General features: G+C 52.6%; 1 protein-coding gene and 1 pseudogene across 3 annotated transcripts in view; both read right to left on the reverse strand.

Moving 5' to 3' along the window:
- Window positions 1–18,297, reverse strand: part of KSR2 (kinase suppressor of ras 2) — a 288,181-nt gene that overhangs the window by 238,298 nt on the left and 31,586 nt on the right. For all 3 annotated transcript variants that reach the window (XR_005289112.2, XR_005289113.2, XM_038374065.2), the window contains exons 2-3: window positions 16,655–16,795; window positions 8,647–8,797 (exon numbers count right to left, since the gene is read on the reverse strand). Coding sequence is in view for 1 of the 3 variants with exons in the window: in XM_038374065.2 (XP_038229993.1) it covers window positions 8,647–8,797; window positions 16,655–16,795 (292 nt within the window). In the remaining 2 variants the exon portion in view is untranslated. The remainder of the gene's footprint in view (window positions 1–8,646; window positions 8,798–16,654; window positions 16,796–18,297) is intronic.
- Window positions 17,307–17,438, reverse strand: LOC119843998 (annotated as a pseudogene).

The following is an 18,297-nucleotide window of genomic DNA, read 5'->3' on the forward strand; positions in this document are numbered from 1 at the left end:
TGAGGAAGGTAACAAAGACGAGACCAGAAAAATGTCTCCTGTAGGATAAAATATCTGCCCTTTGACTACTCCAACAGCTGAAACCCTTATCCACATTGTTTGTTTGTATTACGGTAGCCCCCCGAAGCCCCAACCAATATCCCGGCTGTGCTGCACTCAGCCCCGTACATGTAAATAACTGTACAGAGTTACAAAGTAGCAGCCGTGTTAGTCTGTATTCGCAAAAAGGAAAGAAAAGGAGCACTTGTGGCACCTTAGAGACTAACAAATTTCAGTTGCATCCGATGAAGTGAGCTGTAGCTCACGAAAGCTTATGCTCAAATAAATTTGTTAGTCTGTAAGGTGCCACAAGTACTCCTTTTCTTTCTTTTGTACAGAGTTAATGACTGTCCCTTTCCCAAACAGCTTACAATCTAAACAGACTAGACAAGGAAGGGAGGGAAGGGGAGTTGCCCAAGATCACCCAGCAGGTCAGTGGCAGAGCCAGGAATAGAACCCAAGTCTCCTGAGTTCCAGTCCTGAATTCTATCCCCTAGGCCACACTGCCTGATTCACTTGACAGCTCTAGTATTCTCCCCTCTGGGCTCCCTGCTTCTTGCTTCCCCCAACTGCAGCCAAAACTAGAAGCTGTGCTAAAGCCAGCTTCTTCTTGGCCCTCCAACCAAGTCACTCCTCCACCAGTTTCCTTTCTCCTCCTGCCTCTGTCCTATGCTCCTGATCCTCCCCAGATAATCCTGACTCGGTGCTGCCCCTTCCAAATGTTCCATCAGGAGTCAGCCCCACACAAAATCATGAGATTGGCTTCAGAATCATGGCTTTTATGAAATACCTCTGGGCTCTTTCTTTGCCATCTGGTTTACGAAGCCCCGGGGTGCATGCTGGCCGTGCTTTCAAGTGCCTCTCTGCAACCACGAGGGCTAGAAACTTACATTTGTCAATGAAAGCTGAGATTCTCCTAAATTCACATGACTCCAGGAGCTGTCACTTTAAGATAATCACCCAATGTCAAAAATCTCACCACAAAATCATGAGAATTGGCAACACTAGATGTGCCTATATCTGCTCCACCTACATCTGCTCCAATTTTCACTTACTGGCCCTCTCTCTCTCCCAGCACTGTTCCCAGTCCTGGCTTTCACAATCTGGCCTTTGAAACACCAGCTGGGGCTTTACACAAGTGACTGTGAATAGACAGTGAGGAGCGTAGCAGCTCAGTGCAAACATAGGAATCAGACAGTGCCGCCCTCTAGAGTGAGAACAACACACAAGCATGAGCAGCATGTTGAGGGCCAGACTTAAACAGAGCGGGGCGAAAGGATCATCAGATAGCAGGAAAACCTCCATCCACTGCGGAGCGGTGGGAACCACAACAGCTGCGCCAGTTAAAAGCAGATCGGTCAATCCCTGGGGAGGGCTGCCCAGAAGAACAAAGGTGCCCCCAATTATGTGTGTCTTTTCCATCTCCTGTTACCAGGGGTCTGTGGGCTCTCCTGGAACATGGGGTTGGAGAAACCCAGAGCTTTGCAGTGCTCTCTCCTGGAGTGGTCAGTGGGAAACAGACAGTTGCCTGAAGCAAAGAAAGAAAAAGCAAGAGTTGGCAGCAAGCTTGATTGGCAGCAGGTGGCTCCCACCTGGCCAGGACTCTCTACATACCCAATTAATGGTCTGTAAACTGGCTTTGCTCCTTGGGGATACCAGATCTACCTTCCCTCTCAGGGCAGGACACACTGCAGCCTTAACGTTCCCCCAGTCCCTCCTCACCCAAGAATCAAGAACCTGCGTGCCAACACACAGCACTGCTCAGCCAGCAGGCCTGGCCACAGAAACCATTGTAACAGCTATAGGATGGTGGTTTGCTTTTCCTCCAGCGACTGCATCTGCTTTCCTCTCCTCACAACTATTCTGCCCCCAAAACAAGGACCAGTGACACTGGATGACCCAGCACAACACCCTGGAGCAGTAAGGTGAAGGTCTGCATGACAAGGTGGGGACCTAGCTGTTTCCCACGGCTCTACTAAAACGCAGCACTAGAGGCTGTTGGACATATGAGTAAGATGAAAATATGCAAAAAGACTCTGGGCCAGATTAATCCCTGGTGTAATTCCACTGACTTCAATATGCCAGGGATGAAATGGGGACCATTGCGCCATGGGATTTACCATTAAAACTAGGCACTAAGCGGACTGAATGATTGATTTTTCGTTTCTGTGGCTAAACTGAAAATATCCAGGGGGTGGGAAAAAAAATCAGTTGGTTTCAAACCAAAACTGTTTTTTTTCAGTTTCTCACACCCAAAGAAAAAAAATTCTTCTGTTCAGGTCAAATGAAAGGTTTTGAAAATGTCAGTTCGAAAAAGTTCCCTTTGAAAACGTCCAAAACAAACTCTTTGACATTTTGGGAGCGGAGGGAAGCTCCATCTTTTTAGTCAAAACAATTTGCTGGATTCCACTCAATTTTGGGAGCCATCTGGGTGCCCTGAAAATACAAAAAACAGCTCAGAGTTTCCAATGCCATTACTCACCCGCAGGACTGACATCGCCTCCTAAAACTGGCTCCCTCCCACCCAGCGGGTGCCGGTTTTCGGAATGGAGGGGAGCACTTATTGTAAAGAATGACATTTCTATCAGCAATACAATACTGGGGAGACTGTCAATGTGCCTAATTACTGCCCTCTCTGTGGTGGCTGAGTACGGAAAAACACAGCTGGGATTTGATACTGTCCCCCCGCCCCCCGAAATGCAGCTACAGTAATACTAGTTAGCACTTGGGGCACTACATGTTCCTAAAGTGCTAGTCACCAGTTAGCTAATTCACCATCACCTGGAAGGTCAGCAAGGATCATCATCTCCAGTTTTGCAGATAGGAAGAGCGAGGCCCAGAGATTTAGTAAATTGCCCAGCAGAGAGAATTTCATTGTCAGAGCCAGGTACAGAATCCAGCAATTCTGGTTCTCACTGCTGTGTTCAGACCACTAGAAAGCACCTCTCCTTGTACACTGTCTCCTGACCCTCCAGCCTTTCCCCTCCTCCCCACCAATATGTGTCCCTAAATAACCAGAACACAAGTAACAGCAGCAGGGCTTCTGCCTTCTTGCAGTCACGTGCTGGGATGTTCAGAGGGGACCTACATTGGATCCTAGGAAGCAAAGGATACTGAATTTTCAACATGCAAATGCCACTGGAGCAGAATACTTGATGCTCCGTATGTCTGCTCCCCATGTGCGAAACCGATCAGGAGCTGCAGAAAGCCAGCATCCAGGGAGCACAGGGACTGGAACATATGGGCAGCGTCCTTGCTATTTTCTGGGCTCAGTGCTCTCACTGAGGGTGAAAGGTATTTGTTTGCAGAAGGCTTTAAAAGCAGAAGGTATTTAAGCAAAGACAATGCTGGAAGCCTTTTACATTTCAAGTCCGGCAGTGGACTCCAAGGGGAAGAATCAATACACTTGGACAAATACCGGGAAGAATTAGCCAAAATGCCAAAGGGAAGGAGGGCAGAGACACCAGAGAGGCTTGGATTTAGGGAGTTAACCATGGTAAAGAGACTTGTGCTTGGAGGGAAATGTCAGGCATGAGTTCACCTTTCACAGTTGCTTTCACTACTTTGGCTGGATGGCTGATCTCACTTGTACCCGGGCAAATCTGTGGGGGCTCCCCTTGAGTGCATGGGTATCAGGGGTTCACTAGTACACACCAGTGTCGTTACATCCTCATAGTTACATCACACTGGTGCACAGCAAGGTTCCAGCAATACAGCTTTACCAAGTAAATGGCGGGGGGGGGGGGTTCGCAGCAGTGCAGTTTCATTTGGTAATTAACCAGTTAAGCAACACTGGTGTAAACCTCACTTCCACACATTAGGTCTGCACTGGCACAGCTACCTCACAGGTGCAGATTTGCTTCTTAGAAAAACCTCTGGTGGGAATTTAGCGTTGGGGTGAACAACCCCCCTCCCATCTCCCCCTTCTACAGGGAAGTCACAAGGCCAGACTTGCAACACCCCCAGCTGCTGGCACACACACAAATTCAGACTCGGCCATAGGCTGCGGTCGAGGGAGCAGGGGAGAAGATCCCTTATCCAAGCATAAGAATATCCAAAACCATTAAGAGGGATGCAGTGGTTTCACCACCCTGGTGGGGTTCCCTCTTCCCCCTCACAGGTCAGGGTGAACCCCAAGAATATTCTACAAGCCAATTGCAGAGAGCGCTCAAGAGGAGCCATGTACAGCAGTGCAGGGCCCTAAGATTGCATCTACACTGTAATTAAAACCTGCAGCTGCCCCGTGCCGGCTGGCTCGGGCTAAGGGGCTGTTTAGCTGCACTGTAGACGGTCGGGCTATGGCTGGAGCCCAGGCTCTGGGATCCTGCAAGGTGGGAGGGTCCCAGAGCCCGACCGCGTACAGCACAGTTAAACAGCCCCTGAGCTCCGCAAGCCCGAGGCAGCCAGCACAGGCCAGCCGTCGGCGTCTAACTGCAGACTAGACGTATCTTAAGGGAGCTGCAACTTCGCCACGCTCCAGCTCATCCGCCCAAGGAAGCTTCGTTATCCCAGGGCGCCCCCTGCTGCCACCCAGAGACCCTGCGCAGCGCACCTGCCCGCTGTCAGACAGACCAAAGACCGATGTTAGGAAGGAAGCGAAAGACACAGCGAGGCAGATCGCACCTTCCATCCCCACGTGGCCGTCTCCCCAGGCCCCAGATGAAAGCATGGCGGGAGAATGTGCAGCCAAAACAACATCATCTTGTCCCATCCCTGGGGCCAGGGACTCCGAGTCTGCACATCCCAGCAGGACGACGGCCAGGGGCCAACTTTGGCAGGGACTGGAGGGTTACAGGCCACCCCGCTCTGGAGAATGCAGGAGAGGGTTGTATTGACTTTTCCTTGCCCACTCCCAGACTCCCGTAGGACTACTCTTAAAAGGCTGCCCCAGAGACAGCCACTGGTTCACGCTCCATGCCAGGGGCCAGGAGGGACTCGGTAGTCCCTGAGACCAACAGCATTTGTGGGTTAGAACTCCGGCTCCTCCTGCAGGAGAGGGAAATGGAGCGAAGACCTTCCCAGACCACGAGGGGGAAAGCGTTGCAGGAACCGTATATACGAGTAAACCCATCAGCTTGTCGGCAGGGGACAAGCCAGTTGAGAGGATGCATGGCACATGGGGGCGGAAAGCCCTCCCAATGGGGACAGCGACCTGGTAGAGGAAGGAAGCTGGGTGAGCTCTACCCAATCAGCTACTTTCTGGGACCTTGTTAGTATTGCCACAAGAGGGAGAGATGTTTCTCCTTTGAGACAAGTGTTTCCATCGCATTCCCCCTGCTCCCAGTGCACATGCCTGGTCACAGCTGCCCTCCACCATTTATGCGATAGGGAACTCCTCCTTGCCCAGGGATCACACATTTCAGGAAGGCAGCAAAAACTCCAGCTGCCAGATTGCTAGGATGGGGGCTCCTGTTGCCGCTTCAAAAGGCGTGCTACCTATTGCTGGGTGTCACCACCACCGATGCAGCCTGCGCCAATTCGCCTTCTGCTTCCATTTTCTTATATGGCAGGTACACGTTTTCGGGCAGAGCTCACCTGGGCACAGGTAGCACCAGCCCGATGCGGCCTTTTACTGGGCGTCAGCAAGGGTGAGGACCTGGCAGAATAATTGCTAGCGGCATCCATACGCCGGCTCTCTTGGCAAAGCAGAGTCATGGCTCTGCCTAGGTAGGGCCCTGGACTGGGAGTCAGGAGACCGGGGTTCTAGTCACGGCGCTGCCACTGGCCTGCTGCTGCTCGGTGGCCCTGGGCGGTAATTTACATGTAGTACGGAGCAGTGCCCACTGACTTCTGCCACTTCCACTTTGGGGTTGCCCAACATGATACACAGGCCCTCCATTTTAAACGTGCTCACAGTGAAGTCGACGGGCCCTGCAGGTGCTCAGCACCTCAAAGATCAGACTGAAGCCGAGCCGCACCCAAATCAGTGGCCACTTGCAAAGTGCTTGGCTGGCTGCCTATGTGTAAACTGGGTAAAATGAAACTTACCCGCGCTGTACAGAGGTTTGAGCACCAGATGGAAAACCTGCTAACGAGACCCCATGCCTGCAGGAGTTATTCCCTGGGAGGTGGGGGTTGCGATGCAGCTGTGAATTCCCCCAGACAGCCTGAGCTGGGAAAGATTTTTGGTGGGTGCAAATGAAATACTGGAAATCAGAGAGAAAGAAGCTGACTAAACATGAGTGAGAGATGAGACTGGGAGCCACAGTACTGTCCTACTTGACACAGCCCGGCCGGACTGGCCAACCGCCCCCTTCAAACACCAAGGGTCCTTGGAGCACTGCTCCAGACACCAGAGAGTGTCTCTGCAGAATTAACCTCTTGGGCTAATCTGAGCAGAAAGTACTTTCAACTAGTAGCAGCTATAGATGCTGTTCACAGGAAGACAGGGAAACTGAGGCACCAAGGAGATTCCATACAAGAACAGATTAAAAAGGCTGGGGCTGTTTAGTTTAAAGGAGATCCAGGTATATAAGAGAATGAATGGGGCAGAGAAGGTCGCGCAGGGCTGTGATCTGTGGCAATGCTCACTGAAATTAAGAAGATCCTTTAAAACATATAAAAGGAAATACTGTTTGACTCAGTTACCCTGTGGAACTCTCTACCACCAGATATTGTTGAGATAGGTGGAATTAAGGGGAAAGAGGACTGAACACAAACAAAAATAGCTGCTGAAGTTCAATAGTGGATGTACTGCACATAGAGGCCTTCAGCCTTGGGCCCAAACTCATTGCCAGCTGGAGAACAGGGAGGCCCAGCCTGCAGGCCCAACACAGGCAAACAGCCAAGAACTCATAGGAGGGCCATGAGGATCAGGCCCAGCATGAAGTTTCTGATTAGAACTAAGCAAGACTCGATTTCGGTAAAGATCTCAGGCTAAATTCAGCGCTTCCGCTTCCATTGCCTTGTGACAATCCATTGCCAGGTGCATGTAAATCCAGAGAGGCCCACTGAATGCAAGGCAAAGGCTGGATTTGGCCTTCGCATTTTAGGTGGAAACCTCAGTTCCAGCAAAACCCCTCTGGTTTCTCAGGCGGCCTGGCTCCACATTTATGCATTAGTTAGCTTGCTGTGCATGAAGATGGCACCGGTATCATATCCTTATAGAAGGGTGCTCTCAAGGACCTCTGGTACCCTCTGCGGGACAGACGGAGGAGGCTTGGAGCACAAATTTACCTAAGACTGATGTAGCTAAATAAAGAACGTTTCCTTACAGCGCGATAGTTTCTTCTTCCCGTTAAGTGCAGGGAACTCCACCAGGCAGAGAGCAAACTGGGGGAGATTTTCCCCTAGCCCTGTTGGAGTTGCATGCTTGTACTTAACAGCCTTAGCGTGCGTAACTGCCCTGTAAGGATACTTGGCTCTTCTATCACATCACCAAAGACGCCAAATTGCTTTGCCAACATTGACAAAGCAAACTTCCGAGCCTTGGGAGATGGATAGTCGAGTTCTCCCAGCAGGAGAACAGAGAGCCTATGGCCCCGATGTTGCACCCACTTATGCACATGATTAGCTTTGAGGCCATGAGCACCCTTCATGGCGTCCCTGGGACAACTCAATGTGTCAAGCCAAGCGTTTGCAGGATCTGGGCCTAAGCGATTTGCCTGAGCTCACCCAGGACCATTACATGGCTGGAGAACGGCAGCCCCAGCAGAGAGTCACATTTCAACATGGTGTTGGCCAAACCAGAAGTACGTCCTGGGCATTTCACAAACATCCAGACTAGAGATGGTCCAGCACCCTGGGGATAAGTCACTCCTGAGCTTTGAGGTAGTTTGGATCCAGATCTGACTCCAGATCCATATTGCACTACCAACCTGGTCTCTGGTGAACTGAAGCCAGGACCGGCCCCTTCTGAGCTGTCAAAGCTATGAGAGACAGATGGCCTCAGACCTCACTGTATTTGTATTGTCATAACTTTTGATTACCAAGTGCTTTGCTCCCAGACAGCACACGTGTCTCCCTCTCTCTCTGGATCCTCACATCCCAAAAGGGAGCAGAAAACATCCAGAAAGAAAGGCCAAATGTGAAGACATCAGCTTGGTAAGGAGACAAGAATAGTTCCCAGCACAGCCGAGGGTTAGGCAAGTTACGCACTACCATGTCAGACGTGTCCCCAGGATTTCCACTCATGGGCAAGTCACTGAACCGTCCCCATCCAGAGAGGTTTGGCAGAGCATTCCCTCACCATCATCTCCCCAAGGCATGAGGGAGAGGGGCACGATTGACAGCTTTAGAGACTGACGGTCTCTGCTAATTCACGGCCTGGACGCAGGCCACAAGAGTTTCCAACCAAGACAACAAGTGGTGCCCCAGGTGCTGCAGACAACAGGACCTGGATGGAAACCACCAACTCCTTTGACGCTCACCTGGGCAATGTTGGGGGGCATGAAATGACAGCAGGCCCATCCTCTCCAGCCAGCTCGGAACTAACATTGATTAGACTGGCCAAGGGACTCACACTCAGCCAGGGACAAGGGGGGTCAATACAGGGGTGAGGGAGAAGGAACACTTAGGGCTCTAAGAGAGATTCAGGGGACTCCCCAGCAGATGAGTGAGCCCATAGGACCCAGCAGAAGCAGCAAGCTCTGCACAGCCCTTCCTCACCTGATTTGTGGACGCTCCTGAGGCAGGAGAGGGAGGCGTTCAGCCGGGCGCACTCCTCGCTGTTGGCCCCAAACTTCTCCACCGTCTCACAGACCTGGTCATCCGTCATTTCCAGAAGGTCCTCCAGGCTCAGCTGGCCAGGGGTGATTTCCTAGAGATGAGAGACAGGAGAGGGGTGAGGGAGGGAGAAGCATCCTGAGAGCTGACTGCAAATCAGTCTCAGAAAATAGAGATAGGAAAGCCCGTCCCCTGTGCCATGACACATGGAATCACAGACCTTCCTACAGAGCAGGCACTTAAGAAAAAAACCTGCTAGCATCTACTGGCACATGTAAACAGGCTTCCACACAGCTCGAGTTCCAGCTTTGTCTCATGTTGTTTACCAGGACCCAATCAAACCTGGAACTCTATACCACCCAGCGATATCTAGTGGATGAAAAACACACTCCAAGTAAACGTCATTACTCTGTGGACGAGTGCAGAGTAGGGATTGAAAATTTTATTATAGTATTTTCAATTATTTGTAGACGGTTACATGCACACAGGAAGAAATCTCTCCACTCTCATCCCGGAGGCAACTACAGCTGCATTGATAGATTTCCTAAAAAGGGAGCTTCAGCATTAAGGAACAGTTCATTGCCTTGGAAATACGCAGAGCCAAACAGCTGCTTTCTGATCTCATGTAGACAAGATACTAACCAAGATCCCAGTTTTCTGTCTCAGGTTGCTGTCCTGGCAGAAGTTAAAAACCCCACAGCCCATTGAAGGAAGAGGTGGGGAGAACACCAGCATGGTGAACCTGTCAAGCACTCTGAGCTATTACAGCCCTGTCTGGAATCCAGGAGACCTGGATTCTGTACCACATGTAGCCAGTGACTTGCCACGTGACCCTGGTCTGGTCCATTTACCTCTCTATGCCCCAGTGCCCACACCTCTGAAATATTGACCCACCCTTGTAGAGAGAGAAAGAGAGACCATACCAGTCAAAGTGAGTAAGCATCATAAAGGCACATTTCTCTCTAATGGCTGAGCTACTACAGCCCATTAGGGGTCCCATCCCACAGGGTGCACAGCGCTCTCAGCTCGCACCGTGGTCGATGGGAGTTGAAAGTGTTTAGCACCTTGCTGGATGGGCCCAACAAAAGCAGTCGCCCCTGACAAGGCAAGCGCTTTGGGACAGCGCAGTGGGAAAGGCATCGCACTACGCCAGATTCCAGTCCATTCTAACACGGGGCTCCACAGGGCTGATCCAGCTGGTGCTGAGGCAAAATTTAGAAGAGAAACTGAACTCAAGTCAGACCTTGAGAACTTCAGTTCTTACCCCCCCCCCACTCCAGAGGCGTTGAAGCTGGCATGTGTGCCTTAGCCAAGCCCACGCCTACAGTGACTGCATCATGACTGCATCAGAATTGCAGTTTTCACTTTAAAACAAAAGTCTCCAGCCTTCAGATTTGAGCAGAAAAGCCTGAAAATGTGACTTGAGTGTAGCTGATATATTCCCATCCGCCTGAGTCTGCCGAGAGCCTGAAACAATAGCTTGGAGAGGTGTGAACTGCACTCTGCACCTCAATGTAGTGTGAACTCCCAGACCAAGTACTGTAGAGAACCACACCCACACCACCTTGACTAAGGACTCTGTGGGGTAGGAGAAGGAAAGCAGCAAGCAGACACACTCCAGCTGCTGAGGTAAGTATTGAGGGAACCCCCTGCCTGTCAGGGAGAGGATGAACCCCTGTTCTTGTCACTACTTCTCTCCCATCCATGGAATGGGGATCCTGCTGTCACTCCTATGAAAAGAAGGGAGATCCCATGCCATTAGCCATGCCTCTGAGAGGGGAAGGGGGCTACTCCAAGTGGTGGGGACGGAGCCATGGGGATGCCCCACCTCATCATGTGCCAGGACTCTGGACTGCCTTCGTCCATCACTGCCCCTGGCATTACCTGGGCAATGAATGCCAGGCCAGCCTGGCATTTCTCTGGTGGGGTGTTCCAGCCAGGCAGGCCCTGGCCTGCAGAGTGCAGTTAGAAGGATATTTGCCAATGGTTTCCCATTCGTTCTAACGCATTTCAAGCCCCTGAGAGAGATTGCTGGTGGCTACATCATGGCAGGAGAAGGCTTGGCCCTCCCGTAACCCCTCTGACTGAAGGCTCTGAAGCACCAAGGCAGGAGTCTGAAGCATGGAAAAGGTTACCCTACATTTTCAGAAGAGCCCACGGAGCAGCTACCAAACTGGAGACGCTGAGGGACTGAGTTGCCAATGTGCTGAGCACCCACAGCTCCAGCCACTGTCGATGGGAGCTCGGGTGCTCAGCACCTCTGACAGTCAGGCCTGACGGGTCTCAGGGGAAGAAGACACATAACCATTTTAGCCTGAGCAACTTGTCCGGGTTCACAAAGCGAATCAGTAGCATGGTCAGGAAAGATCCTAGCTACAGCTCCCAGGCCCAAACCACTAGACAACACTGCCTCTCGCTGCTGTGGCATCGCAGAGCCGCCACACCACTGAATATACAACCCCGCATTTCCGAGACAGTGAGAAATCTAGAAATCTCTCCATTCTGCAGTTCAGTATCACAACAGGACTCAGGCAGATTGGTGCAGAACAGTCCATTAGTGAAGCAATTCTGCCCCCTGGTGGAAACTCTGCTGACGTGCAGCCATCTTTTCCACTTTCCTGGGGAAGAGTGGAAAAGACTAGCTTGCTTCCCTTTTCCGCCCTCTTGCCACAAACTCCTCAGCACCGACCTCTCCCCACCACTCCTGTTGTAGGGCTCAAACACACAACTTCCCCGAGACAGGAAGCCTGGCCTCTAGAAAGCCCAGCCATCCCACAGAGCGGCATCGTTAGCTACCCTGCCCAGCCGCCTTGGCGGGCAGGCTGAGTACCCCAGCCTCATTTCACCAGCCAGGAAAGTGAGGCAAATAGCAGCAAAGTGACTTGCCCAAGAGCTGGGAGGCCAAAGAGCGACAGCCACCGCGGCTGGAGAGCTAAGAGAGTCCTCACTCCCAGGAGAGAGAAGGCGAAGGGCTCGCTCACGAGGGAGGTGGTGAAGAGTTGAACTCTGGGCAATCGTTTTCTTCTTGGGTTGTCTGGCCCACAGCGCCGGCCCGTCTTTGGAAGCTCCCCCCATCTTCCTGTGCTCCTTCCCAGGAAAAGGGCGGCAGTAACTCCAGTGGGATTTTTTTCTTGCTTCCTTTAAGGCTAAATGTGGCCTAGCAGGAGTTGTCCACACTGAATCCGGTCTCGAGTGCGCTCTAACGGTTAGAGCGGGGAACTAGGAGTTAGGACTCCTGGGTTCCATTCCTGAGTCTGCCTGGATGTGGTACAGAGCAGACAGCTCGCTCTGAACCACGGTACCTCTGCCACCCCTCTGCAGTATGGGAGTAAGCCCTTGCCCTGGCTCCCGGAGTGTGCTGGAAGCGCTCAGAGATCCTCAATGACAGTGGCTACGGAAGGGCAGAACACTACTGCTCGCGAGCACGCAGGAGCTGCCGTCTGGGACAGGCGGGAGAGCTGCATAGGAGGCTGGCTAGAGAGAGGGGTGCTGAGTGGGGCAGCAGGGTGGAAGGAAGGGAGGCGGCGAATGGGTGCCCCACTAGGCTCAGCGCTGGCTCGCTTCATTCAGCATGTAGAAGGGACTTCTAAGCTGCTCTGTGGCAGGCTGCCAGCTCTTGTGGGTTTCACAACAGGCTCCTGCGATTGGGACCTGGCCCTCCAGTCAGGCTCCCCTAACGTCCAGCCCTTTCTGGAGCAGCGTCACCCTTCCAGTGTCACAACGCCCTTCCCCCACGTTCCAGCCAACGGCAGAAAGCCCTGCTGCCCCTTTGGGGCTTCCCACCCATCCCAGCCTCGTCCACCAAGCAGTCCTCAGCTCAACGACCTGTCCCTTCACTGCTGGGGTCAGGGTCTCTCACCTCCTCCACACCTGGCCTCTCCATCCCTCCCTCAGGAGCACCAACCGCTGCCCTGGATGCTGCTTGCTGCGGTTTCTTCCAGCCCCTAACTCACAGCATCAGCTTCCCTTGAGCCCTGGCCCCTTTTCCAAGGCCTACTGCGGGTGTTGATCCTGTCCCCTGCATGCTGGGTCTGCTCCAACCCATCCTCCCAAGATGGGATCCAGCACTTCCTCCCCCCGGGCCTTCTTCCCCTGCCTGGCTTCTGTTCCCTTCCTAAACTCCCTCTTCCACCCGACCACACTCTCCCCAGGTGGTACAGATCATGTCCATCAAGCCCTCTGGGTGCTCATCAACCACCAGTTACAATTCCCCCTTCACCCGGTCCCCCCAGGCACCTACACTGCAGGTGGGAGCGGGCCTCCCAGCCCGGGCTAGACAGACACACCCTACCTTCGCTCACACTCGCACACTGAAAATAGTGGTGTGGGCATTGCCGCTTCGACCCCGGGGGTCTGATGGGCGGGAAGCCGTAACATCCACACTGCTAATTTTTTTGCACCAGCTCGAGCCCTGCTTGCATCAGCCTGTCTGCCCAGGCTGGAACGCTCCCTGCCAGCTGCGGTGCAGACACACCCTTAGACGGGCTGCGTCACCCCATGGCAGGCAGCAATGATTTAGTAGGTGTTGGTCCTGCTTTGAGCAGGTGGTTGGACTAGCTGACCTGAGGTCTCTTCCAACCCTGATATTCTATGATTCTAACCCTCAGTGGGCTGCACTAGGGGAGCCAGGCAGAGCAGAGGATTCAGAGATAACAGTGGCCCAATGGAAACCAATGCAGCACCGGAGAAACAAAAGAGGAGAATATAGTTTAATTCTAAAGACTAAATACCCTGATAAAAGGCATGATGAAAATCCAGCTCTGGCAAACATGGGGGTTACACTCCAGTTAGGGGTTACAAAATACGAACTAGGTATTTAAATCTAATTGTGAAAGGATCCTGTTATCTTCAGCCAGTAGTTTGGCTGCATTTAATTCCTGGGGTCTTGTGTGAACGGGGACAGGCCAGCCCAGAGAGGGCAGCTCCCAATGTGGATGGGGATTCGTGGCTGAGGTATTGAATTTTCAATACTTTGACTCCCTGGAGTCACAGGTTCAAATCCTAGCAGAGCTGGTTCAACCCTTCCAATAAATGGATTCCCTGCTGTTTGCTGAGCCTTGATCTTTTCAATGAGGCCTTAAAGGTCAAGGTCCTGTCTGCTCCAGGAGGACACAAAAGCACACTTAGCATGTCTCCCAAGGTAAGGCTTTGCCTCAATCTCCTTGACTAAAATCTCTCCTCTCCCCAGTGTTGCACAGCAGGGTGGCTTCTCCCCAGAGCAGGCTGCATCTCACTGGCTCTTTACATATATATGGTGGTTTGTGAAGTGCTTTGGCAAGTCTTCTGCATGAAAGGTGCGTGTAAGCATTAAATGTTACAGGGACTCAGGACATTTCCAACTCTGCTGGTTTCCTACAGCCTCGCCAGAGACGCACAGTTAGAGACAAGCACTCAGAGGGGGAGGAATCGGGGACAGTCCTTGGATTCTAGCGGGGCTCAGGGCCTTCTGCAAGAGGCTTCAACGCCTCACGGGATCATGCACTCAGGAACACGAAGCCTTGGCCCCGCTCTGGAGGCGGCAGCGGACACAACTGCATGGCCCTTTGGCTGCTCTGGTGACAGCACCCCATTCCCTGGGGTTTCCCACTTCGCTGGAGCTGCTGCATTCACAAGGTGTGACTGGCCCTGGGGCTTCAGGAGCCCCTAATGTGGGAAGCCTGGAAGAGAAGCAGCTGCAGGGACCAGGATAGTCGTAGCATGACCTCTGCCCTCATGTAGCATGTAAGCAGCCAGAAGGAGAGGGAGCTATGGAGCTGGGTAGGTAGAAGACAAGTGATCAAAGCCCATAGGGCCTAGAGGATAACCTGAAGCAGAGAAGTTTGGGGGCCAGTTCAGCAGAAGGGCACACACGGTCCACCAGCTGTTGTGCTTGAGCAGTTTGCATGTGTCCAGGAAATAGAGCCTAGAGGTTAGAGCAGAGGACGAGGAGTCAGGAGACCTGATTTCTGCTCTCAGCTGTGTCACTACCTTGATCTGTGACTCTGAACAAGCCACTCAGACCGTCTGTGCCTCAGTTTCCCTCGTGTCTGATGACGCCACCTGCTTCAAAGGGAGTCGCAAACCATAATACTTGCCTAGAAGGTGCTACTGAAATGCAAAGGGTGTTTTCTCTGTAGCCTCTCTCTGCCAGGCAATGGGCAAGGCGTATTGCTGGCTTTTGTAACCTGGCCACCTCCCCGCCAAGAACTACACACAGACCACCAGACCACTTCACACCCAGCACGTTCAGTCACTTTCAAGGGGGGCCAGATATGAGCCACTGACCTCAAGTTGGAACGTTTCCTGCCCCATCACCAGTCAGCTGAGCCCCGCAGCCCTCTGGACAGGCACCTTACATAAAAATCCATACAAAGACCCACACAGGCAGCATGTTTTAAAGTGTGGGGGGAGGCAGGGGAAGAGATAATTCTATCTACCAAAAAAGAGTGTGTTAGGAGAGCATTAATGACACAAGAGACAGCTGCAGAACCTTACCGCTGCCCTCTTGTGCAAATACATTAAGGATACAGTCTATATTGACCCGATCACATATTTCTACAGGACGTCTGCTTCAATCCATGCAGTTTGGAGGGCAGCTGCTAACAGCACCTCGAACACTGCACCACAGCAGGGGAAGCAAAAAGGAAGGGGATATTTTGGACAAGAGAATGGGGACAAAATCCCACCCTTAGCGAAACTAGTGCCCTAAGGTATTTAATTCCATACAGACAAGACAGGACCTAGTTTTTTAAAGTCTCATCTGAAAGATCCACACACAAGAAACTTCTAAAATATTTCTAAAACATACGCTATATAGTTCAACCCCAAGTGACAGAGCTCAGAGCAGGAACGACCGGCTGACTTTCTCGGACTTGTGTGATGCAGGAGGCCGCATGAAACAATCCTGATGGTCCCTCAGGCCTTAAACTTCAGGAAACTACTTTGTCTAGCAACCTCAGGAAGACGAAGCCCAGCACTAGCCCTGCTGGGATCTCAGGCTGTGCTTTCCCCGAGCCTAGATATTTCCTAACTGCTGCCCAGTAATGTTTTCCAAAGCACGGAGTGTCTGCCCTGGAGCTGGAAGGTGGGAATTCTAGCTGGAGGCGACAGTTACCTCTGATGGAGCTGACATGCTAAAAAGAGAAGGGTAGCCGTAGCAGCACAAGCATGGGAGAGGCTAGCTGCCCTCAGTACACATGCATGGACTCGGAGGGGATCGTCCTGGGCTGTCTAGCCCGGCCCCCGACTCCTGCTGCCCCAGCGGCACGAATTTCAGCACACGAGCTCAATCAGAGCGAGCACAGGTACGGTTACACGTCAGCCCCAGTGCAGACAGGCCCTGAGTCACTTCGGCACTTCAGAGAACTCAACCCACTTATCCCACTGAGCCACCACGTCGAGAGAGCAACCAGGCCGTCCTCTGAAAAGGGGCATTTTCTGCCTCAGCTTGTATTACGGGCTAGTTTGCGGGGAGGAGAGAGCGGGTCAGGGCACACAGCCCGGGAAACGCTACAGCCGAGGACAGGGGGCTGGGTTTGGTTTATTCCTCAGTCCTTTTTTTTTTTTTTTAAAAAACCCACCTCTGCGATGAGCTCAATGAGAGGAGCTTCTCGTGAGCCTGGGAACTGGCTGTGCCCAGCAGGAGCAGAGGCTTTAGGCCACACTGTGCGTGGACTGTACGGGACAGACTCACGGTGGCAAGTGATCTCTCTCCGTCCCTGAGCTCAGCACCTGGGACACGTAGGAAGCCAGAGACCCTGCTCTGAGTGTGGAGGTGGGGGCAGGACTGCAGGCTCTAAGGAGGGTTTTGCAGGAGGAGAGGCACACAAGGAGGCAGGGGGAGGAATGGGGCACCCCAGGAAAGAAGCCACGGAGGCACCATGAGGAGGTGGAGGGAGGGAATTGGATGGAGCTTGCAGGGAGAGGCAAGAGGCAGGAGCTCCAGGCTGAGGGGTGCAGGCAGGCTCCTTACCTCCATGACCTCCTTACGGATGTCCACGATGCGGAACCAGTGCAGGAGCTGAGGGAAGCCCTCCAGCTTGGCATTGCGCTCCTGCAGGGCCACCTTCCTCTTGCACGAGAGTTGGCGGCTGAAGTACTTGACCAGCTTGCTCTGGAAGAGAAGAGAAAAGGCGTTTCGAGGCAGCCGGCACACAGCAAACACACACACACACACACACTGCCCTTTTCCCCAAAGCTACCACGTACCCCGTCTTTGCAGACAAAGGGCAACCAGTCACTTAACACTGAAGAGTTTCAACACTGCACCCAACACATGCCAGCCAACCTCCCCAGGGATTGCTAATTTGCATATATTTCCTGAGATTTGCATCTTTACAGGCACAAACCCATCCAAAGCACGTGCCAGCCCCACAGCTCTGCGGGAACAAAACCCCAGCATGGCCGAGAATGGCATGTTTTGCTGGAGAGGTCAGAGTCCTTACCTGCCAAACACACTGCAACCCCCACAGTCACACCAACTAATGTCTTACTCTGCATCTGGCCCCACTGAAGTCAGGGGCACTGTTCATAGAGCAAAATGCTGCTCAACACAAGTCAGAGTCGGCTCCTAAACTACTAATGCCAAATTTCCAATATTGTTTTTTTTTTCCCTTTTTCTCCAGGGGAAATTATGCAGTTGAGTTTCCCGCATTTGGGGAAATCACAGGGGTCAGCACACCCACAGTGCAATGGATGAGCCTCACCTTGGGAAAACCACCTTCGTGATCATGGTGTCTCCCCTGCCAGGTAAGTGTTCCCATGCCTGGTTCTTCTGGTCCCAAGAAGAGTTAGCAGGAGGGGATGGTCCACCCCTTGCTTAGTGCTCTGTTCCAGAAGTGCCAGCTCTGTACTACTGTTCTTGGAAAGACCCCCACATCCAGCAAATACTGGTGCCTGTGGGTAACTCTTGTGTGCATCAGAGTTTGTAGGATGGGAGCCCAGGACTGTCCACTGGAAAGTCAGGGATCCAAACACCCCCCTCCCTCTTTTAATAGCTCTGCAGACGCTCTTCTAAGGATCTGAGGGAACAACCTGCCCCATTCCCAGTTCGTAGAGCAACACTGAAAGGGATGACATGAGAAACGTGGACACTAACGACTGTGAATTCTGTCTCTTGGAGAGAGCCCGATCTGCAGCCTCAGCACGAGAAGGCAGGAGAGAGGCGAGGACAGTGAGCCATGTCAGTTCACACCTGCCCACTCCCCAGTGGCAGATTTCATACGCCATCCCCGCACGGTCCTCAGGGCAGCCAACGGCTCAACTCTCCCTCTGCCAGGGCCGACGTCTACAATCAGCGCAGGAGACTTGACGAGCCTACAGTGCAGAGGCAGCACGGATGCATTTCATCACCCACCCGTGCAGACCACAGAGGGTTGAAGGAACGTCAGTGGGTGCCACAAGCATCCAAGGTTAAATTCAGCCCAACCTCAGCATCGATGCTGACAGCACTTGCAGACAGATGAGTGGAGCTGCTGCCGCCAGAGACTAGGCAGGGACACTCCGTTTTCAATTGGGAATTGAGTGCCCCATGCCATGGGAAGCTTTGAAAACCTGCCCTACAGGTTCCCTTTACAGCTCCTGCCTTCCCAGAGAAAGCCCCGGAGTGGAGACATT

This window comes from Dermochelys coriacea, chromosome 15 (assembly GCF_009764565.3).
Source record: "Dermochelys coriacea isolate rDerCor1 chromosome 15, rDerCor1.pri.v4, whole genome shotgun sequence".
NCBI lineage: Eukaryota > Metazoa > Chordata > Testudines > Dermochelyidae > Dermochelys > Dermochelys coriacea.